Source organism: Prionailurus viverrinus, chromosome D4, assembly GCF_022837055.1.
Source record: "Prionailurus viverrinus isolate Anna chromosome D4, UM_Priviv_1.0, whole genome shotgun sequence".
NCBI lineage: Eukaryota > Metazoa > Chordata > Mammalia > Carnivora > Felidae > Prionailurus > Prionailurus viverrinus.
In genome coordinates this window covers 94,135,332-94,162,570 of record NC_062573.1, presented here as the reverse complement: position 1 = coordinate 94,162,570, position 27,239 = coordinate 94,135,332, and the positions used below count along the sequence as shown (strand labels likewise).

General features: G+C 63.8%; 4 protein-coding genes across 4 annotated transcripts; 3 read left to right on the top strand and 1 right to left on the bottom strand.

Annotated features, from left to right (window-relative positions):
• The first annotated feature begins 491 nt into the window (after positions 1-491).
• TPRN (taperin) lies at positions 492-10,372 on the top strand. The gene is made up of 4 exons (XM_047829470.1): positions 492-3,768; positions 9,344-9,581; positions 9,661-9,767; positions 9,875-10,372. The coding sequence occupies exons 1-4, from the start codon at positions 1,933-1,935 to the stop codon at positions 9,935-9,937; spliced, it is 2,244 nt and encodes a 747-aa protein (XP_047685426.1). The 5' UTR covers positions 492-1,932; the 3' UTR covers positions 9,938-10,372.
• Positions 10,373-11,661: 1,289 nt separating this feature from the next.
• SSNA1 (SS nuclear autoantigen 1) lies at positions 11,662-13,462 on the bottom strand. Its single transcript, XM_047829473.1, has 3 exons — positions 13,313-13,462; positions 12,641-12,840; positions 11,662-12,215 (listed from the first exon to the last, which is right to left on the bottom strand). The coding sequence occupies exons 1-3, from the start codon at positions 13,362-13,364 to the stop codon at positions 12,102-12,104; spliced, it is 366 nt and encodes a 121-aa protein (XP_047685429.1). The 5' UTR covers positions 13,365-13,462; the 3' UTR covers positions 11,662-12,101.
• A 2-nt stretch (positions 13,463-13,464) lies between these two features.
• On the top strand, positions 13,465-23,882 carry ANAPC2 (anaphase promoting complex subunit 2). Its single transcript, XM_047829469.1, has 13 exons — positions 13,465-13,636; positions 13,900-14,522; positions 15,516-15,648; positions 16,655-16,829; positions 17,201-17,320; positions 17,675-17,792; positions 18,511-18,692; positions 19,050-19,191; positions 19,500-19,575; positions 19,664-19,867; positions 22,881-23,010; positions 23,216-23,451; positions 23,555-23,882. Exons 1-13 carry the CDS (start codon positions 13,532-13,534, stop codon positions 23,765-23,767), a joined length of 2,457 nt encoding a protein of 818 aa, XP_047685425.1. The 5' UTR covers positions 13,465-13,531; the 3' UTR covers positions 23,768-23,882.
• A 2,001-nt stretch (positions 23,883-25,883) lies between these two features.
• TMEM210 (transmembrane protein 210) lies at positions 25,884-26,942 on the top strand. The gene is made up of 4 exons (XM_047829472.1): positions 25,884-26,001; positions 26,125-26,260; positions 26,470-26,505; positions 26,695-26,942. Exons 1-4 carry the CDS (start codon positions 25,914-25,916, stop codon positions 26,894-26,896), a joined length of 462 nt encoding a protein of 153 aa, XP_047685428.1. The 5' UTR covers positions 25,884-25,913; the 3' UTR covers positions 26,897-26,942.
• Positions 26,943-27,239: the final 297 nt, after the last annotated feature.

Below are 27,239 nucleotides of genomic sequence, written 5' to 3'. Positions count from 1 at the left end.
TCTACTCACTAGATGCCAGTAGCACGCCTCACTTGTGACAACCAAAAGTGTCTTCATACATTAACAAGTCTCCTGGGGGACAAAACTGCCCCTGGTGAGAACCACTAGGCTAAAATATTTACTGTCTGGCCCTTTCTAGAACAAATTTGCAGTCTTATTCTGGTGAAGCAGCTTTGTGACCCTTTGCCTAGAATGGATGCTGCATGGCCTGAACCATTGAGATGCTTGAGTTGGAGACTGTTCTGGTGTGTCCCACAGCTATAAAGATGTTTCCTACCCAGTATTGGCATAATTTGCGTCAAAGTCAGATACAAGCTGAACATTAGAAATGGACTTTTATTTATTTAAGTTTATTTACATAATCTCTACAACCAATGTGAGACTCGAACCCACGACCCTGAGATCAAGAGGTCGCACGCTTCTCTGACCGAGCCAGCCAAGTGCCAGGGAGTGTTTTTTTTTTCCCTTTAATGTTATTTTTAGATCGCATGTGTTGTTGTATCCTGTTGTGTTCTGTAGTTCAGGACTGAGTGATCCTGTTGGTGTAGAGGTGATGTGCATGAGAAGGCCTCGTTTCCTTTGGAAAGGTGATTTGATGAGAGCCGAGGAAGGAAACACTTGACTCCTGAAAGCTGAAATCCAGTTTATTTTCTCGGCTCAACAGAATGGAGAGGTGTAAGTCAGTCAGTGCAGACCACCACGGGACCCAGAAGCTGAGAAGGGCACCCCAGGTTGAAACCTGCCCCCGGTCTATGCAGAGCCCCAGGTGTCCTTGGAGCCCTGTCCCTGAAAGGTGAGTGATGTAGCAGGCAGTAGTGCCATTACTGGGAGAGAGGAGGGGAAGGCTAGTAGCATCTCTGTGTCCGTGCCCCCGTTTCCCCTTCTCCCCTTGGCTCCACTGGGCCTGAAAGAGTGTGGTGGGTGCTGTGCAGCCCTCAACTGGGAGTGAGCTTCTTCATGGCATGTGGGCAAAGAAGCTGTGCTCTTGGGGTCACTGGCACCCCTTCCAGCCTTGGGATGGGGGAAGTTCAGCAGATGTTAAGAGGAGTAGTGTGGGGAGGCAACAGGGTGAAATGCACAGTGTGGTTTTTGTGGCTCCTTCTGCGTTAGAGAGCTGTGTGCGGGGAGCTGTGTGCTTCCTCACAGCTTTGCACTCCTGTCCCTGCTTGGCGGGCCCTGGATGGCAAAGTGCGGAGTAGCACTTCTCCCAATTGTCTGAGTAATAGGGTGAGTTCTGGGGGTTGGCAAGAGCTAGGGGTTCCCGAGAAACCAATTCCTCAGCACTGGGTGGATCTCCGGCATTGGCATCCCCACTAAGTCCGCGGAAGACCGAGGACCACAGGTGGGCAGTCCCTGAATGGAGTCAGGAGGCTGGTGCACAGCCCGTGTACCACTCACGGGAGCGAGAACAGCTTTCCAGTCCTGGACAGGCCCTTCTCCCACTGCACTCTGAGCGCGAGGAACAGGTGGACTGGGTGCTGGCACGATGAGGAAGGGCCGAGCCCAGCCAAGGTCACCCACCGCTCTGGGCCCAGGGGTCCGGCTGGGACTGCCCGCCAGGACCCGCCCCCTCCGGGCTCCGCCCCCCCGGTCGCTGCAGACCAATGGCGCAGAGGCGGAAGTGGGGCCGCCAATGAGCGGCGTGAGGGGTCGGGGGCGTGCCCAAGAGGCCCTTTCCCCAGTGGGGACTGGCTCCGGAGACCGGCGCTATCCAACTAAGTCCCCGGGAAAGAGAGGTCAGGGCGAGCGGTCTCCAATCAGCGCGGCCGGCCGTTCTCCCCTGTCGTAGGTGGGGCCGCCGGGCGCGGGGCGGGTCCGAGCCGGCCCCCCGCCGTAGACGGCGGGCGGGGGGCGTGGCCGCGGCGAGAAGGCCGGCGCCGGGCGGCGGCCGCAGTTCCCGGCGCGCGCTGGCTCCGGCGGCCGCTCCGCAGCATGGCCGGCCTGGGGCGGCCGGGCCCGGGGCCCCGCGCCGCAATGCCCGCCTGGAAACGGGAGATCTTGGAGCGTAAGCGGGCCAAGCTGGCTGCCCTAGGCGGGGGCGCGGGGGCCGGGGCCGAGGCGGGCGCGGCGGAGCCCTCGGGGCCGGCGGCCGAGCGGCTCGTGCTGGCCGAGAGCCTGGGCCCGCTGCGCGAGAACCCGTTCATGCGGCTCGAATCGGAGCGGCGGCGCGGGGCGCGGCGCGGCGGGGGCGAGGGGCCGGCGGGGGCGCGGCCGGTGCAGCAGCTGCTGGAGCTGTACCGCCGCGTGCCGGGCGTGCGCACCATCCGCGCCGACAACATCCTCATCATCGAGTCGGCTCCCGGCTTCCAGCCTGCGGGCCCTGGCCCGGACCCTGGCCCGGACCCTAGCCCTGGCTCGGCCGCCCGCATCCGCGCAGCCGAGGTGCTCGTGTATGAGGCGCCGCCGCCACCCGGCCGTGTCAGCCGTCTGCTCCAGAAGTTCGACGCTCCGGCCGCGCCGCTCCGCCGCGGGAGTCCGGAACGCGGCCGCCCCCCGCCGTCGCACCCGCAGCCTGCTCCCGGCCCCGCCGCCCCGCGCGTGGGCGAGCGCGCCGCCCGCTTCGAGCCCGAGGGCCGCGCTACAGGACCCGGGACGCGGCGCAGCGATTTCCTGCAGAAGACCGGCAGCAATTCCTTCACCGTCCACCCTCGGGGCCTGCACCACAGCGCTGGCCCTCGCCCGCTCCCCAACGGGCCTGCGGCCCCCGAGTCCCGGGCGGGTGCTGCCAACGGCCTCGCGGGCTCTGCGCCTGGGCCGGGCGAGTGGAAGCCAAAGGTGGAGTCGGGGGAGCCCCCTGTCCACCCGCCCCCCAGCCCCGGGACCCCTAGTGCCACTCCAGCCGCGTCCCTGGCCTTGCCCATGACCAACTCTGCCAGTGCCACTCCCAGCCAGCGCCAGTGGGTCTCCGCGGCCACCAGCGCCAATGACTCCTTCGAGATACGGCCAGCCTCCAAGCCAGACATGGATCGAATCCCCGCTGGGGACCTCCAGGCCCGGGCCCTGGCCAGCCTCCGTGTGAACTCCCGAAACTCCTTCATGTTCATCCCTAAGCGCAAGGCCTCTCGGGCCCCTCCTCCTGAAGGGAGGCAGGTGGGGGGACTGCCAGAGGGAGAGGTTGGCTGGGCCTCCCAACGCCTGGAGCTCGAAGCCCAGCTGGTGCCTGCAAGGGATAGCGTGCCTGCTGGAGGGAGGAGCCCCTTGGGGGTCGACGAGGGGGAGTGCCCCAGGCCAGCTACCACCCTTGTGAACCAGGCTGTTAGGCGGCAGAGGCTGCCCTCACCACCCCTGTGTCCCTTAGCCGCTGCAGAAGCTAAGCCTGCCCAGGGCCTCGGGGTTTCCAGCTTGGCCAAGGATGGTGGGGAGCCTGGGAGGCCAGGGTTGCCTGTCACCTTCATTGATGAGGTGGACTCGGAGGATGAGTTCCCTCAACAAGCCAAACTGCCCTGCTCGGGAGCCGGGGGACCTCCTTGGTATCACCTGCACCCCACCGGGCCTGGGCACCCGTCAGGGCTCCATCACCGAGGTGGCAACACCTTCACCGTGGTGCCCAAGAGGAAGCCGGGGTCCCTGCAGGCCAACGGGGAGCCCGGGCCACAGGAGGCCGAGGAGGAGGAGGAGGAGGAGGCAGGCAGCTTGTCAGAGACCCCTGCTGCCCTGGGGACCTCACTGAAGAAGCGCTATCCCACCGTGCATGAGATTGAGGTGATCGGTGGCTACCTGGCCCTGGAGAAATCCTGTCTCACCAAGGCCGGCTCCTCCAGAAAGAAGGTCAGCGGGGGGCACAGGGGAAGGGGTGCTGGCTGGGCGCGGGGGAGAGAGAGCTGTGGGTGTAGCAGGTGCCCACTTCCCAGGACAACTGGCCTGGCTGGGGGATGGCTTCTGTGTGGACCAGAGGAGAGCTGGGGCTGGGTGGCCATGCATGCTCCTGGAGGGGCTGGGCTGGGGGAGATCCCTGGTCTGGGTTCCAGTAGAGCCCTAATGACCCAGAGAAGACAGCTTGCTGATGGTGTACTTCGCAAGGCTGGCGAGGAGGGTCGGTCCAGCCAGCACCGTGTCTGCTTTTTTGTTCTTGCGGCTCCGTCTGGAATTGGCAGGGCAGACCTGTCTCATCAAGGGTCCAGCTGCAGGAAGTAGTCCTGGGCCTGCTGGTTCCACTCCGGCCTGGCTTTGAGGGTGTAGCCTGCTGTGGTCTTCTGGAGTCCTGGCCTACGTGGGCCAAAGGTGCCAGGACAGAAGTGGGAAGGGGCAGGAGACCTGTGATTTGGGTGTGGTCAGATCCCTACCCCACTGTCAGCCTAGGGGCACAGCGCTGGGAGCTATTCAGTGGCTGGGGGCCGGGGGGGTGGGGGGGGGGGCGGCTCTCAGCTCCGCAGAAGGCAGGCTGCCCTGGTGCTCAGCAGGACCAGGCTTCATGCAAGTGTTTATTGAACTCCTAGTGTGTGTGCCAGGGCCGGGTGTGTTGCTAGGAGCAGTGTAGACTCTCCCTCTCATGGGGGAGGACAGGCCTCAGACAGAGAGACCCAGGTGCAAGACCAGGAGCCCTGCTGGAGCCTCAGTCCCCAGCTGCTCAGCGACCCGGAACCCTCTGGGCACAAAGAAAAAAAAAAAAAAAAGTTCCTCAGATTCTTCCTGGTCATTCCAGCACCTGTGTCTGGCCTTGGGGCAAATTCCAAGGCCAGCCCCACATGACACCCCTCAGCAGGCATGGGGCAGACGTGTCTTCCCCTGGAACCGAGATGGTGCCTGGCAAGCTTCTGTGTCGGCCAGTGGTATCTCCAGGCTCACCCTTGAAGCTACTTCCGCCATTGGCCTCACTTGCCTCGGGCGATGGGGGTGGTGATGTGCCTTATGTCCACGGAAGCACCCCCCCCCCCACCGATGCCTGCTGGTCGTCCAATCACATAAGCCACCTCCTCCCTCTGACATGAGTTGGACTTGTCTTCCTCCGTGATCGCGCCCTGCTCCTTGGGTGAGGGCATCGGTGCTCCTGCCGTCTCCATCTGCTGAGACAGGCATCCACACCCAACTCCCTTCGTACTTCCGGAGGGCCCGTCCTGCCTGCCTGACCTTGACTCACCCTCTCTTTAGTGCCACAGCTCTCCCACCCTCCCTCCTACCCTTAGACACAGTCATCAACCCCACCTCCAGGCTCTAAACCACCCCTCCCCCTCGTTCCTGCTTCCTGACCTTTGACCCTACACTCTAGGAGGCAGTACCTGTCCATTCTGGCCCCAAGAAGTGGAGGTGATAACAGTTCCCCACTTTGTAGATGGGGAACCTGAGGTGGCAGGAGGTCGTGGAGCTTGTGGGGCAGTAATTGAGTGCTGGTTTCTGCTTCTAGAGCCTCTAGAGCTCATCTGGCCCCAGCTGGGGAAAGAGCTGTGGGGGTCCTGCGTGGTAGGGTTGGGGTGAGAAGGGCGGGAGGAAGTGCTGGGAGGAAGCAGGCCCTGGCCTGGTCTCCATGCCAGCCTGAGGGAGTTGGGGGTCCAGATGGATGATGCCTGGCAAGCCGAGTGGCCTCACCAGGGCCCTGCCAGAGCAGCGTGACTACTGGAGGTGACTCCTCCTTGTGGGCACTGCCCCACCCCCGCACCAGCTGCCCGGCAGGAAGAGCCAGAGTTCCTGTTGAGTGGGACAGAGGTGTGGGGCTGCCCAGTCCTTCGGGGCAGTCCGCTGGCTCGGGCTGTCCCCTGTGTCTCATCCCTTCCCTGGTGGTCCTCCGGCCATCCCTCCAGGCCCTGGGCTGCGGGACCTCGCCCTCACCTGTACTACTCCAGCCAGCTTGTGGTTTGGGCCCTTGTCCAGTTTGCCTCCATCCTGACTAGGGACTTAGTGGACTGGAGGTTAGTGGGACCTTGGGGCCCTCTGGCTGACCCGGGTAGTGCTGGGAGGTACTGGGGTCTTCCAGGGGGCAGGTGAGGTATGGCTCTGCAGGGGGACTGTCAGGACAGCCTGCCCTTGAGCTGGCAGGTGCGTGTAGGGTGTTGTGACCTTGCTGGGCCTCGGAGGGCTATAGCCCTGTCTTGGTGGTGGGCGCACCCAGCATGCCATTGTGCCTGGGAGGTCTGCCGGGGATTGGGGGGCGTCTCTACTTGATTGTCTCTTGGCAGAATTGCTGATGCCCTATCTGTCCCTCCCTTAATGGCCAAGCAGGGACTGGCTGCTGGGGGGCATCGTGACCATGCCCCCTCTCACCTCTGCCCCAGCCCCCAGGCTGTGCTGCTAAGTGGGACTGTCCAGCTGCTCTCCACACCTGCCTCCCTCGGGGTTGGTGGGCTGGTGCTGAGGGCCTCTCCCCTTTGTGAGGTGCCACCTGGCCAGGTTCCTGCTTTTCTGGCGGCTCCTTCCCCTCGCCTTTGCCCTCCTCCCCTCCTTACCCTCTGGTTCTCTGCCCAGCCTGAGTGTGTCAGTGTCCCCAGGGCTCAATCTATGACACCCTAGGCCATCTGCCCTCCCTTAGGGAGTAACTGCCACCCAGACACCCCAGTCTGGCTGGCCGGGGCTTGGCCCTCAGCCTCGCTCCAGTCCCCAGACCTGTGGTGCGGCTGCCCCAGTCACCTGCTTCCCTGCCGGTGTGGAACGCTGTGCCCGCCACCACCGATGTGTCATGGCTGTGTCCCCTCCGCCCTCCTTCCCCCGCTTCCTACCTGTCCCCCCCCCCCCACCCCCAGCTCTTCCTGTAGGCACCCACCCTTCATGTTCTTCCTACAGCCCAGGTGCCACTGGGCAGGCCTGGACCCTGCTTCACTCAGCTTCCCCACCGCCAGAGGGTCTGCCTTGGGCTGGGGCATCCGGAAGCAGTGTGGGAGCTTCGGCAGAGACTGTGTGGGGTGGTCCCGTTGTCCCCGAGAACGCAGACTGAGTGGGGGATAGGAGGAGGCAGGCGTGTGCCAGGGAGTGAGGACAGGGCGGGTGCTCACCCCCAGCAGGGGGACTGGTTGAACCCGGCTCCCCGACCAGAGTCCAGGGTGGACGCCCTTCGGTAACCCGAGCTGGGTGTGCACAGGTAGGGCAGGGTGAGGGGGACAAAGGGCCTGTGAGAGCTGGAAGGTGGGCCGACCCAAGACCCACCTGCCGACTGCACTTGGCACAGAGGGCAAAGTCCCCAAGAGCCAGGTGCGTGCAAGTGCCAGCCCCTGGCCACGCCCGGCCCATCTGCCTGGGGTCTGGAGGCTGGCCCTCCCCAGCAGCATTTGTCACAGGGTGTCTTGTGATTCAGAGACCTGCACCCACAAGGAGGCCTGTGAGCCCCACCAGGCCATGGAGTGTGGAGACTGAAGGGAGGCGGATGTGACCCAAGCCCTGGGCCCCAGCTGGGCGCAGACAGTGGCCTGTGAGCGCCGCCCCGCCCCTGCCCGGCCAGGCCGTGCCAGGCTCAGTGCCTGTGCGAGCCCAGCCCCCTCGGTCTCCCTGCTAGGAGCTGGTCATGTGGACTAATGAGGGCACGCTAATCCGGCCGGGCCCTGGCAGCCAGCCCTTCCTGTGTCTTCGGTGGTGGGGGATGGGCCTGGAGGGCTCAGGGTCGTTGGGGACAATGCCGTGTACCCAGGGGTGACTGGACGCCCTGGTCACTGTGGGGCCTTGGGTCAGGGGCAGGCCCCTGGGTTAGGCCTCTGTCTTGCTAGGCTTGGGGCAGGGGTGGCAGCTGGAGGGTTGGGTGGGGCCTGCTGTGGGGACCAGGCAGATTGAGGAACAGTGTGCCTTCAAGCGACGGGAGCAAGTATCTCTTGGTTTTGCCTGACTTGGGTGATCTGCACTCATCTGCTCTTGTCCCCGACTGTTCGTTTGTGCTGCTGGCTGGGGCAAAGCTGACTGGGCCTGGGCCTGAGATTCGCCCAGCAGGTCTGTGTGTGAACCACACTGAGATGGGAAGCACGCGAGCTGGGGGTGCCGGTGGCTGTGTGCGGCTGGGGGTGCGCGTGTGGCTGTGGGAGGGGGCGGCTGGAGCATGTGCCCTTGTTTGGGGACACTCGCTCAGCCTGGCATTGCCCCCTGAGGCCAGTGCCGGGGCCCCCTCCGCTGCCCAGGCTGCGAGTCCAGCTTTCCTGTGAGGCCCCTGCATGTCCTGCTGTCGCTGGGCCCCATGGTTCTCTGCCTGGGGGCCCAGCTCCTGCCTCCGGCTCCTTCCAGGGGAGGAGGGGAACTTGAGCTGGCTGCTGGAGTCTTGTGCTCAGGAGTTTAATGTTTCGGGCTCCTGCAGGGCCGCTCCCATCTGCTGCAGGCTGGTGCCTCTCGTATTCGTTACCAACCTGCTGGGCCTGGCCGAACCCTGCTGAGCAAGTCTGGTGGGCCTGTGGCTTTAGTGGGGAGTGGAGTCCTGGGTCAGGGAGTGCGAGGGTCCATCTGCCATCCTGCTTGCGCCTCGCTTCCTCTCCACACCAGCAGCCTCGTCTGCACTCTGGGGCCGTTGGGAGAAAAGAGGATTTGCTCAGGCATGAAATTCTGCAGCCTGCAGAGTGGGCAGGGTAGACAAGCGCCAAGTGGACAGCCCAGGTGGGAGGAAAGGGTCAGCGCGACCCCCACTTGGGTGCAGTTTTGGTCTAATTCTGACTCGGTCTGTAAAACGGGGTGATGGCATTTGGTGTCCCCCCCCCCCCCGGGGTTTGGCATGTGCCAGCCACCCTGCTTTGTCACCTCATGGACGCCCCGGGGGCCTGGCCTTAGGTGTGTGCCCCGTCCTGCCCAGCAGCACTGGTCCATGCTGAGCTGTGCAGGAAGCGTCATTCGGGTGCCTAGCAAGCCAGGATGTGAACTCGGTCCTAGAGAGAGACCCCAGCCAACAACACACTGCTGGTGGCTGAGGAGGTAGGGCACCCGAGTAGGTAGGCCCCCCGAGTGCCGTCTCACTTAGACCCTGCTCCTGCCATAGAGCCTCTAGGTGGCTGGTGCTCCCCTGCGAAGGCAGCCCTTCAATCCTAGGAGCTGCCATAGAAGTTTCTAGAGACACTGAGACTTTGGGCTCCTGGTGCTGGCTAAGGTCTGGTCCCTGGGCAGGGTTGGTTACCCGAGGTGATGTGACCCTGGGCCTGGGGGGAGAAGGGGATGGGTGGGGTCTGGGAGGCAGGTGTTTGGACACACTGGCCCTGGGTTGCATGGGCAGCCAGAACAACCTTCCTGGGGTCCTTGTGGCCCAGGCCTGCAGGGTGCCGGTAAAGGAGTGGTCTCCGATGAGGGGCAGCCCCCCCACCTTTCAGTTCTGAAGGGTTGATGGCATGTTCTGCTACCTGCCTGGGGCCGCCAACCTCTACCGTGCCTGCAGGGTCACTGTGCCCGGCTCAGCCTGGCTGGAGTAACCCCTGGTAGCCATGCAGCAGAGCCCTGCTGATGTACCTCCTGTCCTTAGATGAAGATCTCCTTCAATGACAAGCACCTGCAGACCACATTTGAGTACCCTCCTGAGAGCTCGCTAGCACAGGAGGAGGAGGCTGAGGCCCAGGAGGAGGACGGGGAGGAGGAGGAGGAGGAGGAGGAGTCCAGCTCAGATGGGGTGGTGGAGAAGCCCTTCTCGCTGTTCCTGCCCCGAGCCACTTTTGTGAACAGCGTGGGGCCCGAGAGCCCTCACCTGCCGGACGGCAGCTCAGGTGAGTGCCCACGTGTGGGAATGGGCGGCCCAGTGGGTAGCTGGGCCACACGTTCACACATGTGCCTCTTGGCCCACAGGCCTGTCCGGCTACACTCCAAAACACTCTGTGGCCTTCAGTAAATGGCAGGAACAGACACTGGAGCAGGCTCCGAGTGAGGTGGAGCCCACACCCAAGGAGGTCATGGTGAGCAGGGGTGCGGCTGGGAGGGCCAACACCCAAGGCCCGGGGTGGGGGGTGTCTCTAATGCCTGGATGAGTCCCATTGGCTCCCTCTCTGTCCCTCTCTCTCAGCTCACCCCTGCCAGTCAGAACGACCTCTCAGACTTCCGAAGTGAGCCAGCCCTCTATTTCTGACCCCAGCCCTGCCAGGATGGCCAAGGCTGAGCCCTGGGAGCCAGGCAGTGCCCAGAAGCCGACCCTCGCTCTGCACCCCCCACCTCTCGCTGCCCTGTTGGGCTCTGCCCTGCCATATCCCACCCTCCCTTCCTGGGGTTGGCCTGAGCCTAGGGCGCCGGGGTCTCCTGCTTCCCTTGAGGCCGAGTCTCACTCTGCAGCCCTGGTTTGGGGGCACTGCCTGTGGAGGATGGACAGGGTCCCGCTGGACACCATGCCAGCAGGTGTCTGGTGCATGTGTGAAGGGCTAGGTTGGCTGCCTGTCCTCTGTGGGACTTCCAGCCCTTCCCAGCCCACACCCCCCAACTGCAGACCTCAACTCGCCCCGTTTGTGATGAACAGCAAGTTTTTTCTTGCCTCTAATGATGGATTCAATAAATACCACTGGACAAGGCCTCCTCTGCCTTCCCTGTGTGGTCCTTGGCCAAAGAAGCAGGGAGCAGGGGTGGGGTCTGTGGGGCTCCATCGAGGCCCTGGCAGCGAGGAGGAAGGTACAGCGGGAGCCCAGCCAGGACATCTGTGCCTGGGTATGGGGTAGTCCTGTGTGGCACCCCCACACGTTGCTGTCTGGCGGTCCAGGCGTTCGCTCCCGTAGCCCCGCCTGCCCTGCTTCCCCTCCCAGCCACCCCCTTGGGGGAAGAGGGACCCCCGTGAGCACTTCTGATCTCTGGGCTGACACAGTGGGAGCTGTAGGGGGAGGAGCACTTTGGGCTTGCTCTCTGGGGTCTGGTACTCTGGCTGGACCAGAGCCGTTTTTAAGGCCAAGCGCCTGGGAGGGGACGAGGAGCGGGCGGAACCTCAGGGATCTCGCCTCCTGTGTGGCTTGGAAAGCCACCTGACCCACAGGAGCCTGCAGCAAGGCTGTAGGAGGCAGACCACTTCCCTGGAGTCAGTGCTAACGGCTGGCAGGAAAACCCAGCAGAATCCAAGAGGCAACAGGACACACAGAACTGCCTGCTCAGCTTGGAGCTGGGGAGCTGGGGCTGCTTGTAATCCAGGCAACGGATGCAACTACATCCCTCCTGAAGAGTCAAGCCCGTGAGAAATGCTGCTTGGCCAAACTTGGGAAGGAGAAGGGTGTTTTTAGTGTTCTGGGTGGAGTGGGCCCAGGTTTCTCCAGACCTTCTCAATACATGCTTCTCAGACCTGCCTAGCTGCAGGGACCCCCATAGGAGCTAACTGGCCAACAGAGACAGTCCCAGAGAGGACTCGGGGTGGAGGGCTGGGCCCCAGGCAGCGTGGGAGGCTGGAAGTCGGCACGCTCGGTGGGACCAGGGAGAGTGGGGAGTGGTGGTGCTGTGGGGTTGGAGCAAAGTTTAGAATCCTGGAGCTGGGGCACAGCCCTGGCTGGAGAGCGTCTCCCTGGGCCAGGCCTTGTGCTGGGGAATAGGGCATCGCACAGACCAAGACCAACAGGCAGAACACCACCCAACGGGGAGGCTAAGTGCTGGAGTTGGGGGCAGGGGGCCAGCAGCCCTGGTGGGGAGAAAGGGTGGGTGACAAGGTCCCAGGGAATGCTCAAGGGTACCCTCAACTCTGTCCCCAAAGCCAACAAGGCTTGTCACAGGGAAAGCCACTCCAGGCCCTCCTCTGCCAAGAAGCCATACGGCTGGGCTCACATTGGTTCTGGGGTTGTGCAGCAGTCCCACGTCCCACACGCAGGACACAGGACACAGGCAGTAAGCTACCTTCACAAAGACAATCTTTACTGACAGTCATAGGCCACCAGGGCAAGCTCTGAGGGGGTGGGCCCCAGCCCCTCCCCTGCTCCCCTGGCCTGGGCACCGAGGTGAGGTGGCTGCCGTGCTGGTGAAAGTAGGGAGCAGGGTCTTTCTGGCAGCCCAGGGCGGGGGTGAGGGGACCTCCGCCCTGAGCGGAACTCACCCAGAGCCTGTCCTTCCCATGTCCTATGAGTACAGGGCCAGGACCCCCACCTGGTGGGCTGCACCCAGGGCTGTACTTGTCACCTGGGGCAGGTGAAGCTGGGCAACTGCCTCTTGGCACCCGAGACAGTGAAAGGAGGCAGCTGCTACCACGAAGAATAAAGACGCTTTGAAGACGGGCTTGTTGGGGGTCGAGCCACTGAGGGACGTGGGAGGCAGGCCCCTCCCCACCAATGGCCTCCTCAGCTCTCCCTGCCTCCACTGCTCTTGTGCTCCGAGGCTGTGGCTGTGGCTTTGGTCAAGTTCCCGGCTTCCCTCTTCAGGACACTAAGCAGAGTCTGCGAGCTTTCCAGGATCTGGAAACGGGGACACGAGACGGCTGTCACTATCCCTCTCGTCAGAAGGCTCGCACAGTCCAGCTCTGCTCCTACCAAGCCGGTGCCAAGCCTGGGGCAGAAGCAGGGACAGGAAGCCCCTGACAGGAGGGTCGGACAGGGTCAGCAGAGCCTTTAGCCCAAAGCCCCCCTCCTCGCACCCTGGGAAGCCAGACGAGAAGAGCTCTGGCCCTTGCTGCCACTCTCTGCCCGTGGTCTGGGACAAGCCATAAAACTACGGTGCACAGAACAGGACTCGGGGCGTGCCGGGCCCCACTGACAGCCCCACTGTCATCCCACAGCGGTCCTGACCATGTTGGAGTCCTGTCGCCTCTGCCCGTGGCTGCCCCCAGGCCACCCCCCGCAGGCCACAGGCATGCAGGCTCCCTGCCGGCCCCGAGCCCCACCTTGAGGTAGGCAGCCTCTGTCTCTGCGATGGTCCGGTCAAACTCGTTGCGAGAAGCAATCTTGCGCGCCAGATTCTCGTTGACTCGGGCCAGTTTCTCTGTCAGCTGCCTCACCTCGCTCTGCAGCCGCTGCTTCTCATCCTCCTCCTGCTGGATCTGCCGGCACAACTCCTCTCGCTTCTGACACAGCTCCTCGATGCCTACAGTGGGCCGAGCGGGGCAGGCGCTGTGGACCCAGGGCAGGAAGGACAGCAGCACCCCCGCCACTCTGGAGCCCACTGCTGTGTAGGAGGAGAGGGTGGCGGGAGGCCCGGGGCTGGCTCGGCCACCTTCCACCACCGCCAGGCCAGGCTCCGACCGCCCAGGGGTTCTCGGGGTTAGAGAAAGCACCGCACGGGACCAGCGGGCGTGGCGCCCGGGCGGCAGTGCGTGCTCTAGCCATTCGTTCCTTGGCTCTCTCCACAGATACCCAGGGCTTGGTGCGTGCCACAGAGCGGCCGTGCGCCGGGCAGGTCCGACGGCCACCGGCGCCTTCCCAGCCGAGACACCCACGCACGGACCGTGCACCCCACTCGGCCGCGCGCTGCGGGCCAGCTACTGCCTCGGCCTGCACGCCGGCGAGCCCCGCGCCCTCCCAGCCCGCCCGGCAGACCCCGCCGCGCGGCCGCTCACACTTGACTAGCTCGTTGTTGTAATTCTGCAGCGCCGCGCCCTGCTGGGTCATGGTCGCCGCTTGGGCCGCGACCACTCCAACCGCCGCCAGCTCCTCGCCGTTCGCGCCTGCGCGCTGCCTTCCGACAGCGCGCCCTCCGATACGTCACCGCGGCGCGCCTCTCGTGTGCGTCATCGCCGCGCGCCGCGCCGCGAAGCCCTGGGAGCTGGTGGGCGCAGATGGCGACGGCGGTGCGAGACGGCGACCCCGGGCCTGCACAGGAACTGTTGGTGGCCTGGAACACCGTGAGCACCGGGCTGGTGCCGCCGGCCGCGTTGGGACTGGTGAGGCCCCGGAAGAGGGCAGCGGGTCCGCGCGGGGTTCCGGGGACCCTGCGCGCTTTACTAGGACGTCCACCCTGGGGTTCGTTCCGCTGCCGAGGCGGCCCTTCCCTAGCGTCGGCCAAGCATCCGTGGGTCGTGGACGAGGGGTAGCGGAAATCCCGCAGCTTCCTTTCCGCTCTGTCCCTTTCCCCGCTTCTCCCCGCGTGTCAGTGCCCTTCCCACCGCTACTCTGTGTCCCCTTCTCACGGTTCCCTGCACTCCAGGCGTCCTCCCGGACCAGCGGTGCGGTGCCGCCAAAGGAGGAGGAGCTCCGGGCGGCGGTGGAGGTTTTGAGGGCCCACGGTCTGCATTCGGTCCTGGAGGAGTGGTTTGTAGAGGTGCTGCAGAACGACCTGCAGGCCAACATCTCCCTTGAGTTCTGGAATACTATCTCCCAGCGTGAGAACTGTGCAGACGAGCCCCAGTGCCTTCTGCTTCTCCTTGACGCTTTCGGCCTGTTGGAGAGCCGCCTGGATCCCTACCTGCATAGTCTAGAGCTGCTGGAGAAATGGACTCGCCTGGGCTTGCTGATGGGCGCAGGCGCTCAGGGGCTGCGGGAAAAAGTCCACACCACCTTGCGGGGCGTCCTGTTCTTTTCCACTCCCAGAACCTTTCAGGAGATGATTCAGCGCCTCTATGGGCGCTTTTTGAGAGTCTACATGCAGAGTAAGAGGAAGGGGGAAGGGGGCACAGACCCAGAACTAGAGGGGGAATTGGACAGCAGGTATGCCCGTCGCCGGTACTACCGGCTTCTGCAGAGCCCGTTGTGTGCGGGATGCGGCAGCGACAAGCAGCAGTGCTGGTGCCGCCAGGCCCTGGAGCAGTTTCACCAGCTCAGCCAGGTCCTGTGAGTACTCGTGCCTGTGTGGCCACGCCTCTGTTCTTGCCTCTGGCTGGCTTTCCTGGGTCCAGCTGGCTGGGTGGGGTGGGGGGTGGGGTCTCTGCCGGATAGTCCTGGGTGTGGCCAGGGGCGGGTCCCCAGGATCCCCGGGCTGTGAATTTATAGGTTTTGTCTTGGACACAGGTGTGTGTCTGCCACTCACACTAGCCCTGGGTTTCCGCTCTTTGCTTACTCTGAGACCCTAGGGATTGCAAGTTTTCTGGGCCACGTAGAATTCTGCTGTGCCTTCTGTAGGCTCCCTGGGGAAGGGATGGTGTTCATCCTCCCTTGTAATTGCAAGAGGTGGGCTTGCTTTTTTTATTCTTTCCAGACAAGTTGGGGATTAGGCTAACACGCTGGGCAAGCAGATTGCTTTTCCAGCCTTTTAAAGAGGAAAGGATTTTGCTGTCGCCGTTAAAGCTGGGTTCGGAGCTGTGAGCCTTTAATCCTTTGTGGTTGCTGGTAATGATCTTGTCACGTTGAGTGGAGCGGCAGCAGCACAGCTGTTGGGAAGGGGGAGGGGCTTCTAGCTGGACTGAGGGAGGGGCCCTGTTGCTGTCGAGGGTCAGGGAGGCCCTGGATGGCTTTTGCTGGTTCATCCCAGATGCAGGGTGCCCAGAAATGTTCTCTCTCGTTTTCTCGAGTTCATTTGCCGTCGCTGACCGGGGTCTGCACCCAGCGGCATAACTGGTGGCGTCTGTGCTCACGTGGTCAGGACGGTGATACACTTAGCTGTTGCCTCAGAGCCGTGTTTAAGGAGATGCGGTTTTAGCCCTGAGAGCCACACCCACTCCTCACATGGGCAAGGCCAGGGCCTCAGACTGGGCAGAGGGGCCAACTGGGGAGGGCAGGGCTCTGTCCTCCCCAGCAGCTTTTCCTTGAAGCCTTCGGTACAGAGGGCGCTGGGTGTGAGGGGCGGCAGGGTACTCCGTGTGCTCCACGAGCAGGGCTGTCCTCCAGACACAGGCTGAGTCTGTTGGAGCGGGTCAGTGCGGAGGCTGTGACCACCACCCTGCACCAGGTGACCAGGGAGAGAATGGAGGACCGCTGTCGGGGCGAGTACGAGCGCTCCTTCCTGCGAGAGTTCCACAAGGTAAGGACAGCCTCTCGGGCCCTGTTCCCTGGGGGCTGTAGAACAGGTTTCTGGCCAACCTGACACCCTAGTGGTCTCAGAGGCAGCCGCAGTATGGGGACTTGGACGAGCTAGGACCTGGCTGGTGGATGAAGCTGTCTTGGTGCTGGGTGGAAGCTGGCCCTTCCCGGCCTGCTCTTGTGACCGCAAGAAAGAGCCCGTGACCTGCTCGGCAAGGTCTGTGAGAAATCACTTGGCTGGAGGCGGTGCCGAGGTCTGGGGTGTCCCGCTGAGGGGCCTCAGGGCGCCCGTGCTGTTGGGGCGTGGTCTGGGGCCCTGCCCTGGGGCTCTGCCCTGGTCTCCCTAGAGCCGGGGAGGTGCTGGCCCAACCGCAGGGGACCGTCCAGCCTGCCCCTACTTCCCACATGTCATTCTCCGCCACTTCCTGGTGTCTGCGCCCCAGGGCGCAGATTAGCTGTGGTGGGGGTTCAAAGCAAGTGTCTGTACAGCAGCGGTCTGGAGTGGGTGTGAGCCCAGAGGCCTGGCCGGGGCACCTGTGTTGCCCCCAGGCGGTAGAGTATCAGGATGTTGTCATCAGGGGCTGCGTAGTTTGTGGGGGAACGTGTGCATCCTAGGCTCTGTGCGGCTGTTTTGCCTATTAATTTTACGCGCGTGTGCTCGGAAGGGCCCTTACGTTGTCCCACGTGGTGGGACTAGTCAGGTACGTGGCCCCCAGGGTGTGTCTGTCCACCGGGTCAGAGGTGAGCGTTCTCTCCGCGCTCTGCATCAGGGCCACTGTTGCTAGAGATCAGCCTGGGCTCTGGTGCTCATCGGGTGTGGGGACACATCGGTGGGAGGCCTGGGAGGCCCACTTTGGGCTCGTTGTCCTGCTGGTTTCAACGTGCTCCCAGTGTCCAGGAGCCTTAGAGACTCCCCAAGGCTGGCTGCAGTGTGGGTAGCCTCTGCTCCACGTCGGGCTGGGGTTCATTCAGCTCCTCACCTCCCTACACCTGTGCTCTCCCGACAGTGGATCGAGAGGGTGGTCGGCTGGCTTGGCAAGGTGTTCCTGCAGGATGGCCCCGCCAGGCCCGCGTCCCCGGAGGCTGGCAACACACTGCGCCGGTGGCGCTGCCACGTGCAGAGGTTTTTCTACCGTATCTATGCCGGCCTACGCATCGAGGAGCTCTTCAGCGTCATCCGAGGTCGGCCCCCTGCCCGCTGAAGTGGCCACCTTCCCCGTGCCTTCGCCATTCAGACCCTGCAGGCGGTCAGGGGCACTTAGGACAGACAGTGGCGTCCCAAGCAGAGCTGGGCCCGCCAGTGGGGCCCCCAGACGGTGCTTCTGGGCGTCCACCCCCATCCTGTCGGCGGCCTCATGCTCCTGCTCTGTCCTTGGGCACTCGGGGGCGGGGCGGGGGCTGGAGGGCTTCATGACGGCCTGAAGCACCTAGCGGTCGGTGTTTCTCATCACTGCTGAGTGGGTCTGGGCCCTGCCGACCTTGTGTCCTTTCTTGCACGCACAGCACGTGCGTGCTTGCACGTGTGTGCGCAAGGGTCCACACTCTTCCTACAGACTTCCCAGACTCCCGGCCAGCCATCGAGGACCTCAAATACTGCCTGGAAAGGACTGACCAGAGGCAGCAGCTGCTCCTGTCTCTCAAGGCTGCCCTGGAGACGCGGCTCCTCCACCCAGGTGCCTGAGCTGCTGCCCAAGAGGCCAGTCTCCTCTGCCGAGGGGCCTGTGTAGGGTGTGGGTCTGTGCGGTCCTTAGGAGCTCCGCCTCATCCTCCCTTGAAGAGAGTCCTGGGAAGTGATGGGTGTGGCCTGGGGCAGACCACCCAGTGAGGGGAGGGCTCGGACTTTGGAAAGTTCCAGGGAAAGCACGTGAGAGTTAGGGGAGAAGGGGGACAGCGTCCCGTGGGTCACAGTGGTATCCTGGGGAGCGAGGTCACAGTGGTGGCCGAAAAACCCACCTGGCCAGGGCGCTGCCGCTCAAGGGACAACTCCTGGGTGCTGCTGTGACTACTGTCCTTTCTCCTGGCCGTAGGGGTCAACACGTGCGACATCATCACCCTCTATATATCCGCCATCAAGGCACTGCGTGTGCTCGACCCTTCCATGGTCATCTTGGAGGTGGCTTGTGAGCCCATTCGCCGCTACCTGAGGTGAGCCCCGCGGCCAAGCTCCAGGCTGCTGCTCGGACCTGGGGTCCTTGTCTCCTGGCTCCATTTGTGCAGCCAAGTTCCCCGTGGGTCCTTGTGGCCCCCAAAACACCAGGGACACTCTGTCCCTCCTGTTGGGCCACATGACCTGGCCACGGCCCGGGCTTCTTCGTCTTGTGGGTGCCACCACGTCCATGGGCAAACACTGGGGACCCCACCCTGCAACCCTGCTCTCTGTTCCCATCCTCTTTTCCTAGTCCATAGAGGCCCCGGCTCAGCTTTAGCTTACTGACCAAGACCCAGGCTGAGGCCGGGGCGGGGAGGGGATCCCGTGCATGAACGGCAGTGACTCCCAGGCTGTCTGTCAGAGGACGTGTTTGAGCGGGTGCTGGGGCACAGCTGTCTGGAGACCCCTCGGGACAGTAGAGGCTGAGGGCTGGGGCTGGGAGGCATCTGGTGCTTCCCTGACTCACGTCTGCTGCCTCTTGGTTGGGAAGGCCCTGGCCTAGATCCCGTATTATTTTAGTTCTCGGCGTTCCCGAAAACGGTGGGGTTTATCTTATTATGATCAGTATTACTGTTTTCTGAGAGAAAGTTTGATGGACCCGTCTTAAGCACGTGGCCAACAGGGGTGCTGGCTGCCGGGGTGAGGTGGGGTGCCGTGGTGTGGACAAACAGGGAGAGAGGTGCTGTGAAGGCCAGCGGTACTCACATCTGGCAGGACGCGGGAGGACACGGTGCGGCAGATTGTAGCTGGGCTGACGGGGGACTCGGATGGGACGGGGGACTTGGCTGTCGAGCTGTCCAAGACAGACCCGGCGAGCCTGGAGACTGGTCAGGACAGCGAGGATGACTCTGGCGAGCCCGAGGACTGGGTCCCTGACCCTGTGGATGCCGATCCAGGTCAGTGCCACCAGCCCCACCTGGCTCTGGGTTGTGGGGGACGCTCCAGCAAGGCAGGCGTCTGATTCCACAGGTGCCCGAAAGCTTGAGGGGATCAGTTGTCAGCACCCGCCCCGACCCGCTTCTGCAGGGGGCTCAGGCTGGCTTGAGTGGGCCCACGGTGGCCTGTGTCTCCGTCCGGCTTGCCAGAAGAGCAGATTCCCAGGCGGCCTGTGCACTACCCACCCCGCCCCTCGCCTGGGATCTGGGCCTGGGCCTTGGCCTCACGGGCATGGCAGGGTGGGGCCTGCGTGGGCACGGATGGTGCTTCCTCGGTCCCTGCGAGATGCCATCGGTGCCGGTCCCCGTGCCGTGCAGGGAAGTCCAGCTCCAAGCGGCGCTCCTCGGACATCATCAGCCTGCTGGTCAGCATCTACGGCAGCAAGGACCTGTTCATCAACGAGTACCGCTCGCTGCTGGCCGACCGCCTCCTGCACCAGTTCAGCTTTAGTCCTGAGCGGTGAGGCCCGCAAGGCGCCACTGGGCCGCAGGGGGCGCCGCTGCCTGCTCTCCGGCGGGGAGGTGCACCCGTGCTCAGCCGTCACCCTGGAGAGGCCTGGGGGGAGGCCCAGAGGCTCGGGGAACCAGATCCCCGGGAACCCCCGGGCCTCAGCCGGGATGGAGTCCAGGGTCTCGGTGGCTGGAGCTGCACTTCGCGCCTCTCCCCTTGGGGTGTCCCTGCGCCGGGTGGGGGAGGGTGCCCGCTCCGCTACGGGTGCTGCTTGGGGTGGGGGCGCGCTACGCCCCCTCAGAGATGCGTTCTTCCAGGGAGATCCGCAACGTGGAGCTGCTGAAGCTGCGCTTTGGCGAGGCTCCCATGCACTTCTGCGAGGTCATGCTGAAGGTGGGCACGCGGGGCTCCCGCCCACCTGGCCCGGCCTCACCCTGAGCCCAGCCCCGGGGCCTTCGTGAGACCTCGTTCCTCCCCCCAGGACATGGCGGACTCCCGTCGCATCAATGCCAACATTCGCGAGGAGGACGAGAAGCGGCCCATAGAGGAGCAGCCGCCTTTTGGGGTCTATGCCGTCATCCTGTCCAGCGAGTTTTGGCCTCCCTTCAAGGACGAGAAGCTGGAGGTCCCCGAGGACATTAGGGAGGCCCTAGAGGTCTACTGCAAGAAGTACGAGAAGCTGAAGGTACGGGCCACACCTCCCTCCGGTGGCAGGCGGGGGCTGCATCCTGACCTGGTGACCCTTCCGAGCAGGCTGTGCAACAGGACCTGGGTGCGACCCACCTGTGCGGCTCTCTGCTGACACCTCTCCTGCGCCTCTGCGTCGGGGCAGGAGGGCGCAGCCCCCGTTCTGCTCCCCTCGTCCCTTAGGAGCCTGTGCACGTGTGCGTGCACACCCACACTGGGGGAGGGGCCGGGCCGCTTCTGCCCTCTGCGCCTCCGGGTGGCCCCACCTTCCCGGGCTTCTCTTCCACTGTCTACTCTCTGACATCTCGGAACTGGGGGCTGGGGCACCGGGCTCGCCCCAGAGAGAGTCAGGGGGCTGTGTGTGTGCCCCATGGGCGTCTGCCTCCAAGCAGTCTCCAGATTGCTCATAAAGCATTCGACTTCCAGGACTCTGCCCCGGCCTTGCCACTGCCTGGCTTGCTTCCCTAGAAGCTGCTTTCCCAGAGGATGGCTCAGCCATGCCTTTGTGCTCGGGCCTAATGCACCTGATGTGATGGCCGTGCCTCAGCGTGCTTTGTCCTGACTCCAGCTGGATACTAGAGTGGCGGAGCAGGCCCCGGGGCTATGCTGGAGGTCGGACCTGTGGCCACAGTGTCTCTGCCTCACACCAGAACTCTTGGCCTGAGGATCACGTTGGACACGTGGGTGGCCACACAGCCCACAGAGTATCCTTGCTTGTGTTTTCTGTTGGTGGCCTTGCGTCTTTCCCGCTGCAGGCTGCAGTGGTGGCTGTACGGTCGTGGGCTTGGAGCTGGAGAGCCTGTCTGTGGCCCTCCTGCTTGCGACCTGGGCAAACTGTGGGTTCTGCTTCCGTTTCCCCCCTACAAGGTGGGGTTCTCTGTTGCCTCCTCCTTTGGAGCTGAGGGGGTGAGGGGGTTACTGAAGACTCCCTTGTGTTGGTCAGCAACAAAGTGCCGTGATCGGGGCTCAAAACAGTGCAGGTGTATCGTGTCAGTTCTGGCAGCTGGGCGTCCAGGATCGATCATAGGGCTGCACCCTGTCCTGAGGCTTGAGGGAGGGTTCCTCCTGCTGCTTCCGGCTTCTGGTGGCTCTAGGCATCACTTGACTTGTGGCCACATCAGCCCAACCTCCGCCTCTGTTGTCACATGGCATTCTCCCTGTGTCTCTTTGTGTCCACGTTTCTTACAAGGACACCAGTCATGTTGGATTAAAGGCCCACCCTCTTCTAGAATGACCTCACTTGAACAAATTGACGTGTGGTAATCTGATGTCCAGATGCAGTTACATTCTGAGTTATCAGGGGTTGGGACTTTAACATCCTTAACTATGAGGGACACAGTTCAACCTATAACAGTCCACCCTGTGCCCCCCCCCCCCGCCCCAAATTCATGTGCTTCCCACATGCAAAACACATTCATCCAACATCCCCAGAAGTCTTAAGCCATTCCAGCACCACGTTTACATCACCCCACACCTCAAAGTTTGGTATCTGAGTAGCATCTGAATCGGGCAGGAGCGAGACCGAGCGCAGCTCGTCGAGGGCAGTCCCTCTCCAGCTGCGAGCCTGGGAAAGCAGAGCGTGCCTGCGAGGTGTGGCACAGACCCCTCTGTTCTGAGAGGATGACTTCTCAAGGAAGGAGGGGGGTCACAGGCTCAAAGCAAGTCCAAGGGCCAGTGGAGGCACTGCTCTGGGTTCAAGGCTGTCTTCTGTCTGCCCACCCTGCCAGGCCGGGCCACTGTACTGCAGTTCTCCTGCTGAGCCCTCCTCAGCTGGCCGTCTCTCCGTTTTAGTCCGGGTCGCCGTAAAATTCTCAGGAACCTCGTCCTCCCTGCAGCTCCCAGTCGTCCAGGCCTTTGGCCGTGGGCCCTCACAGACCCCCTTCCTGGACCGCCCAGTCTGTCCTGGCTCTTCTGAGGACGCTGGTCGGCTCCCACGTCAGAGCTTGGGTCTCTGGCGCCCTCTCGGCTCTGTCTCTAGAGCACACAGAGAAGAGCAGCACCCCTGCCTTCGCGCTGGCTCCACCCCCCCCCCCCCCCCCCCCGCCTCACCCCTGCTGCCACTGCGAGGCCATCCCTCCCACATTTGCGGAGTCTCCTCAGCTCAGTGTTGGTTCATCGTGCTGGGGTGTGCTTTCTGCCCAGCAGGGTGGTGCTCAGACAGGATCCTGCCACCACATAGCAGAGCCACACTGTCTCCAGTTTGCCGTGGCCTCTTCCTCCTCGTGACACCTCTTGTGGCTTTCCTGTCCATGTCCCTGCCGACAGTCTCTCCGGGGCAATTCAGGCTCTTAGAGGCATGCAGCCCACAGCTCTTCCAGCCTCTGCCTGTCACCTAGCTCCGTAGACTCACACTTCTGGGAATTTGTTACAGCAGCACCCCCTTCCCGGGACCAAAATGTGTCACTTTCTCGTGGCTGCCATAACAAAGTGCCATGACGCGGGTGCTTGCAACAACGGAGATCTTTTTTCCACTCTGGAGGCCAGAGCAGAGGTCAGGGCGTCTGCAGGCTCCGAAGCCTCCGAAGGCTGTGGGAGAGGGTCCCTCCGCCTCCCCAGCATCTGGTGTTGCAGGCCACCCTCGGTGTTTCTCGGCTTGTGGCTGCATCCCTGCCGTCTCTGCCTGTCTTCACACTGTCTTCCCTCTTGCAAGGGTGCTGACCGAGCTACGTCAGGGCTCGCTGTACTTCGGATGACCTTGTCTTAACTAGGCCCGTCTGCAGTGGCCTCGTCTCCCACCCAGGTCACGTTCTGAGGTCCTGGGGGTTACGATGTTGGACGTCTTTCAGACACCGTTAACTCACGAGCAGCCCTCATTGTTCAGTCCTATCAGATCGTGGTAGTGGAGGGCGTGGGAAGCGGAGCCCTGTCTTCTATCCACCCTGCTGCCCACTGCCGGGGGGCGGGGGGCGGTGAGGGAGCTCTTCTGTCACCTGGTGCCAGGTGGCGGAGTCTCACTCAGCTGGGCTCAGCCGGGCCCCCGGGCTGCTCGTGCTGACTGCGGCCCTCCTCAGGCCATGCGGACCCTCAGCTGGAAGCACACCCTGGGCCTGGTGACCATGGACGTGGAGCTGGCCGATCGTACCTTGTCTGTGGCAGTGACTCCCGTGCAGGCGGTGGTCTTGCTCTACTTCCAGGACCAAGGTGAACCCACTGGCCCCTGGCTGGCCTGCCCCAGCCTTGCCTCCTGGGGGGGGACCAGTGCCAGGCACTGCTCCGTGTGGCCGGGGGGTGGGGGGGGTGGGGGGGTGGAGGTTGGGGGCGGGACTCGGCCTCCCGGGGCTGCCCCCTGGGGAGGTGAGCTGGCCGACGAGGCCCAGTGGCTGGTGTTCCCGGCCGCCCCGTGCAGCCAGCTGGACCCTGGAGGAGCTGAGCAAGGTGGTGAAGATGCCCGTGGCCCTGCTGCGGCGGCGCATGGCCGTGTGGCTGCAGCAGGGAGTGCTGCGGGAGGAGCCTGCCGGGACCTTCTCTGTGGTGGAGGAGGAGCGGCCCCAGGACCGGGACAGCATGGTGCTCCTTGACAGTGACGACGAGAGCGACTCCGGCATGGCCTCCCAGGCCGACCAGAAGGAGGAGGAGCTGCTGGTGCGGCCGGGGGCGGGGGCGGGTCGGGGGCCTGGCTCGGCCTCTGGTGTGGTGGCCGCGCGGGAGGGTGGCCTGACGGCCGGCCTGGCCTCTGTGTCCCCAGCTCTTCTGGACGTACATCCAGGCCATGCTGACCAACCTGGAGAGCCTGTCGCTGGAGCGTATCTACAGCATGCTGCGCATGTTCGTGGTCACCGGCCCCGCGCTGGCCGAGATCGACCTGCAGGAGCTCCAGGGCTTCCTGCAGAAGAAGGTGAGGGACCAGCAGCTGGTCTACTCAGCCGGCGTCTACCGCCTGCCCAAGAGCTGCAGCTGACGCGCCCACCGCGCCCTTCCCGCGACGTCCCCACGGAGGGAGGGTGGCTGGGGGGGTGCCCCCCGTGCCCCTGCCCGGCCCCCGGAGTGCAGAGTAAAGCAAATGGTTCTCTATCCTTTCCCTGTCCTGGTGGCTTTGTGGGCCCATCGCCGGCGTGTGGTCTGGGTTTGCCCTTCACAGCGGCCTCTCCAGCTCAGCCTAGCAGGGCCTGGCTCCCTGGGAGCAGGTGCGGGGAAACACACGAGTGTCCGGGCCCAGCCCTGCCTGCACACCTGTCACCGGGCTCCAGACCCACGGTCCTGGCACGTGGACGTCCCTGGGGCACACGAGGGGTCCTGGCACCGCCCCCAGCCCCTGAGGTCCGGGAGGCAGGGGAGGGCGTTGGCTGGACGCAGGCTGGAGGTCTTCAGAAGCACTGGGCACCACAGCCTGCGGTGCAGGAGGCTCCGTGCTGGCTGGCGGTGCCAGCCTCCTGAGCGACAAAGGCCCTTTGGAACGAGCCTCCGGCGTCCTGTTCCCGCCCACCCGGGTGCCTTCCCAGGCCTGGAGTCATGCCTGTTGCCCCCAGACACCCTTGGGCAGCCCCCTCCGCCAGCTGTCTTCTAGTGGCTGCCCCCACCTCTCCACTTTGACCTGTTCCCCTGGGGCCCTGGTATCAGTCCTTGACGGGACCCCCTCTCACTCCAGGGTGTCCTGTCGGCCACGGGTTTGGAGCACGAGCGGTAGGACTAGGCACGTGGCCGTAGCGGTCCCAGGATTCTGGCGAGCCAGTGTTTGCCTCACTTGGGCTCCACCCACCGCCAAGGCTGCTGTGCCGTGGTCACTAGGAGAGGGGCTTCCCGCTTTCCTCTGAGTTGTGCTGGAGGCCCAGAAGGCTCTGACACCCACCGTTCCCTCCAGGCGGAAGGTCACCTGGCATGGGGCTGAGCTTACTTCCATCATCCTAACCCGGATGCAAACCGGCTAGACGGGTCTGGCGGGGCAGCGGGGCAGCTCCTGGGCACAGGCACGCGTCCCTTTGGACTTGGTTTGTTAACAAAACGTGAGAAAAACAAAAAAGCTGCATCTTGGGTCACAGCATCACACAACAGGCACAGAGGTGTCCCAGAAACTGCTAGCTGGTCCCCAAGGAGGGTTCAACACTAGGAGGAGACACCTGTGTCAGAGGAGTCAGGGAGGTCCCCAGTGACAAGGAGTCAGCCAGGGCCCCTCTGCACCCTTGCCCCTGGTGCCCTGTGGGGTCATCCGTGGTGTGGGACAACTCCCCCTGCTGCCTGTGTGGTTTGCTGGCCTAGGTCCTTAGGGGAGGAGGGAGGAGGCCTCTGGACGGCGAGGCCAGGGAGGAGGCTGAGGTTAAGTCCCACGATGCCAGCCTGCAGCTAAGTCCCTCAGGCAGGAAGATGCAGAGGAAGAAGCCCTCAGGGCAGGGCAGGGGGGCTCTGATAAATGATACAGATTGGGAGCCTCAGATGCTACCTGTAGCCTTTTCTCAGCCAGAAGCGCCTAGCGGCTGTGGCTGTGGGAGGGCCTGTGGGCAGCGCCCCCACCTCCTGGGGGATTTGGAGAGCCTGGCAGTTCCTCCGGCCTCCGGCATTGCTGAGCTGGGGGCGGGATCCTCCCCGAGACCGCCAGTGCGAGGGAGGGCAGCGAGCACAGGCCCATGCCTTGCCCCTTCTTGGCCCCTGCTCCTGGCAAGCCTTGGGGGAAGGATGGTGGCATAGGTCAGCTGGGGCCCAGGCCTCACCTGGGCTGTCACAGTCCCTGAGAAACAGGCCTCCCGCTGTCTGCTGAGGGCCCCCCAGGGTTTCCGGGTCATTGTCTCCACTATCCCAAGAGCCTAAGGGTGATCTCCACCCCCTTCCCTGTAATGCACCATCCCCTGAGGCTGGATCCAGTAGGGCACTGGGGAGCAGCTCCCAGGCCCCCAGCCACCCTACCCGCTTCACCCCAGGGGTTGCCTGCCCAGGTCTCCTCTGCTCCCACACAGAAGTTCAAGTGAAGCTCCGGCTGAAGCCCTGCCCACCCCCACACACCTCCCAGACCCCCGATCCCCCCACCACCCCACCCTGCTCCACAGCCCTATTGTGAGGTCAGCGCCTTCCAATGGGTTCCATCCAGAGGTGTGTGGTGGGGTTGGGGGCTGGACATGGCCCCCTGTCCCCAGCCTGACTCCTGCCTGGCTGGCGGCCCTCTCGGCCTGATATGTCTGTCCCTTTTGCTCATCCCTGCTGCAGGTGCCTCCTCCCGTCCCTGAACCCCGCCCAGCCAGGGCCCCTCCTGGGGTGAGGGGCGGCCCCGGGGGCCCTCCACTGGCGGGTGACGAGGGCCCCTCGGCCACACGGGCCCTGTCTCTGCAGCTGGAACGTACTGTGAGTGCAGCCTCGGCCTCAGCCGCGAGGCCCTCATTGCCCTGCTGGTGGTGCTGGCGGGCGTTGGTGCCAGCTGCTTCTGTGCCCTCGTCATCGTGGCAATTGGTGCCATGCGAGCCAAGAGGTGTGTAGGCCCCGGGGCGGGCAGGGTGGGTGAGGGCCACGGGGCCCTGCTGGGAGAGGGGCCTCTGCCCCAGGTGAGATGTCAGCCAGAGCTGGGGAACGCTATTTCCCGGACTGGGCTGTGAAGAGGTGGGGTGCGGGAGGGGCACTTCTGGGCTCCTGGGGGCCAGCTCCCCTGCTCCAGGACTCACACCTTCCTTTGTCCCCCAGACATGAACATGCCTCCCGCAGACACATGGACAGCAGGTGAGTAACCTCAAGGGAGGACCCCACGGGTGAGCTGTGCCCCTGCTCCTGCCCCACTGGGAGGTGTGGTCACAGATGCATCAGGGGCACTGACCTGAGAGCCAGGCCTGCCCTGGGAGGGGGTTAAGTCCTCGGGAGCCCGTGCTGGTGACTGCCTGCAACAAGCCTGACCCAGCCCGTGTCGTGCAGGATGGTGGGGCACTTCGGGGTCCAGGAAGATCACACGGATCTGCACACAGTGCATGTGGAGTCCCACCTCATGGACCCTGACCTGGAGGTCTCCCTGATGCCTCCCCTGGAGGCTCACGGCCTCATAACCATCCCCATGGACCCGATGGCCCCAACTCTGACTCTAGAGGAGCCGTCCCCTCTCACCCCCCCACCTGAGTAGGGCTGCGGGCAGCCTAGGGTAAGAGAATTAAACAGTATTTAGTGCTTCTGCCCTGTCCTCTCTGCGGGCTCCTCCTAGAGCCGCTGTGCGGCTGCGTGAAGTGGTGGGGAGGGGTCTGTGTGCACCTAGGTCATCTCCTTCATCTTGGATGGCGGGTGTGTGTGTGTGTGTGTGTGTGCGCGCGAGTGTGCGCTGCCTGCACAAGTGCCCGCTGTCTGCCCTTCAGGGCAGGAGCCACAGCCCTGGTGTTTCCATCTCCTCCTGCCATGGCCTCCGTCTAGCTCCTCCCGGCATCGTCCTGCTGCCTTGCCCCACGAAGTTGGCATGGCTCCTGGGCCCCTGT

Coding starts and splice junctions, on each gene's coding strand:
- TPRN (XM_047829470.1), top strand. CDS start 1,933: ATGGCCGGCCTGGGGCGGCCGGGCCCGGGGCCCCGCGCCGCAATGCCC. Junction 3,769..9,343: donor CCGGCTCCTCCAGAAAGAAG/GTCAGCGGGGGG, acceptor TCCTGTCCTTAG/ATGAAGATCTCCTTCAATGA. Junction 9,768..9,874: donor CCACACCCAAGGAGGTCATG/GTGAGCAGGGGT, acceptor CCTCTCTCTCAG/CTCACCCCTGCCAGTCAGAA.
- SSNA1 (XM_047829473.1), bottom strand. CDS start 13,364: ATGACCCAGCAGGGCGCGGCGCTGCAGAATTACAACAACGAGCTAGTC. Junction 12,841..13,312: donor CAACAACGAGCTAGTCAAGT/GTGAGCGGCCGC, acceptor GGCCCACTGTAG/GCATCGAGGAGCTGTGTCAG. Junction 12,216..12,640: donor CAGAGGCTGCCTACCTCAAG/GTGGGGCTCGGG, acceptor CCCCGTTTCCAG/ATCCTGGAAAGCTCGCAGAC.
- ANAPC2 (XM_047829469.1), top strand. CDS start 13,532: ATGGCGACGGCGGTGCGAGACGGCGACCCCGGGCCTGCACAGGAACTG. Junction 16,830..17,200: donor GCTCTTCAGCGTCATCCGAG/GTCGGCCCCCTG, acceptor CTCTTCCTACAG/ACTTCCCAGACTCCCGGCCA. Junction 23,452..23,554: donor AGAAGGAGGAGGAGCTGCTG/GTGCGGCCGGGG, acceptor CTGTGTCCCCAG/CTCTTCTGGACGTACATCCA.
- TMEM210 (XM_047829472.1), top strand. CDS start 25,914: ATGGCCCCCTGTCCCCAGCCTGACTCCTGCCTGGCTGGCGGCCCTCTC. Junction 26,002..26,124: donor TTTGCTCATCCCTGCTGCAG/GTGCCTCCTCCC, acceptor CTGTCTCTGCAG/CTGGAACGTACTGTGAGTGC. Junction 26,506..26,694: donor CGCAGACACATGGACAGCAG/GTGAGTAACCTC, acceptor CGTGTCGTGCAG/GATGGTGGGGCACTTCGGGG.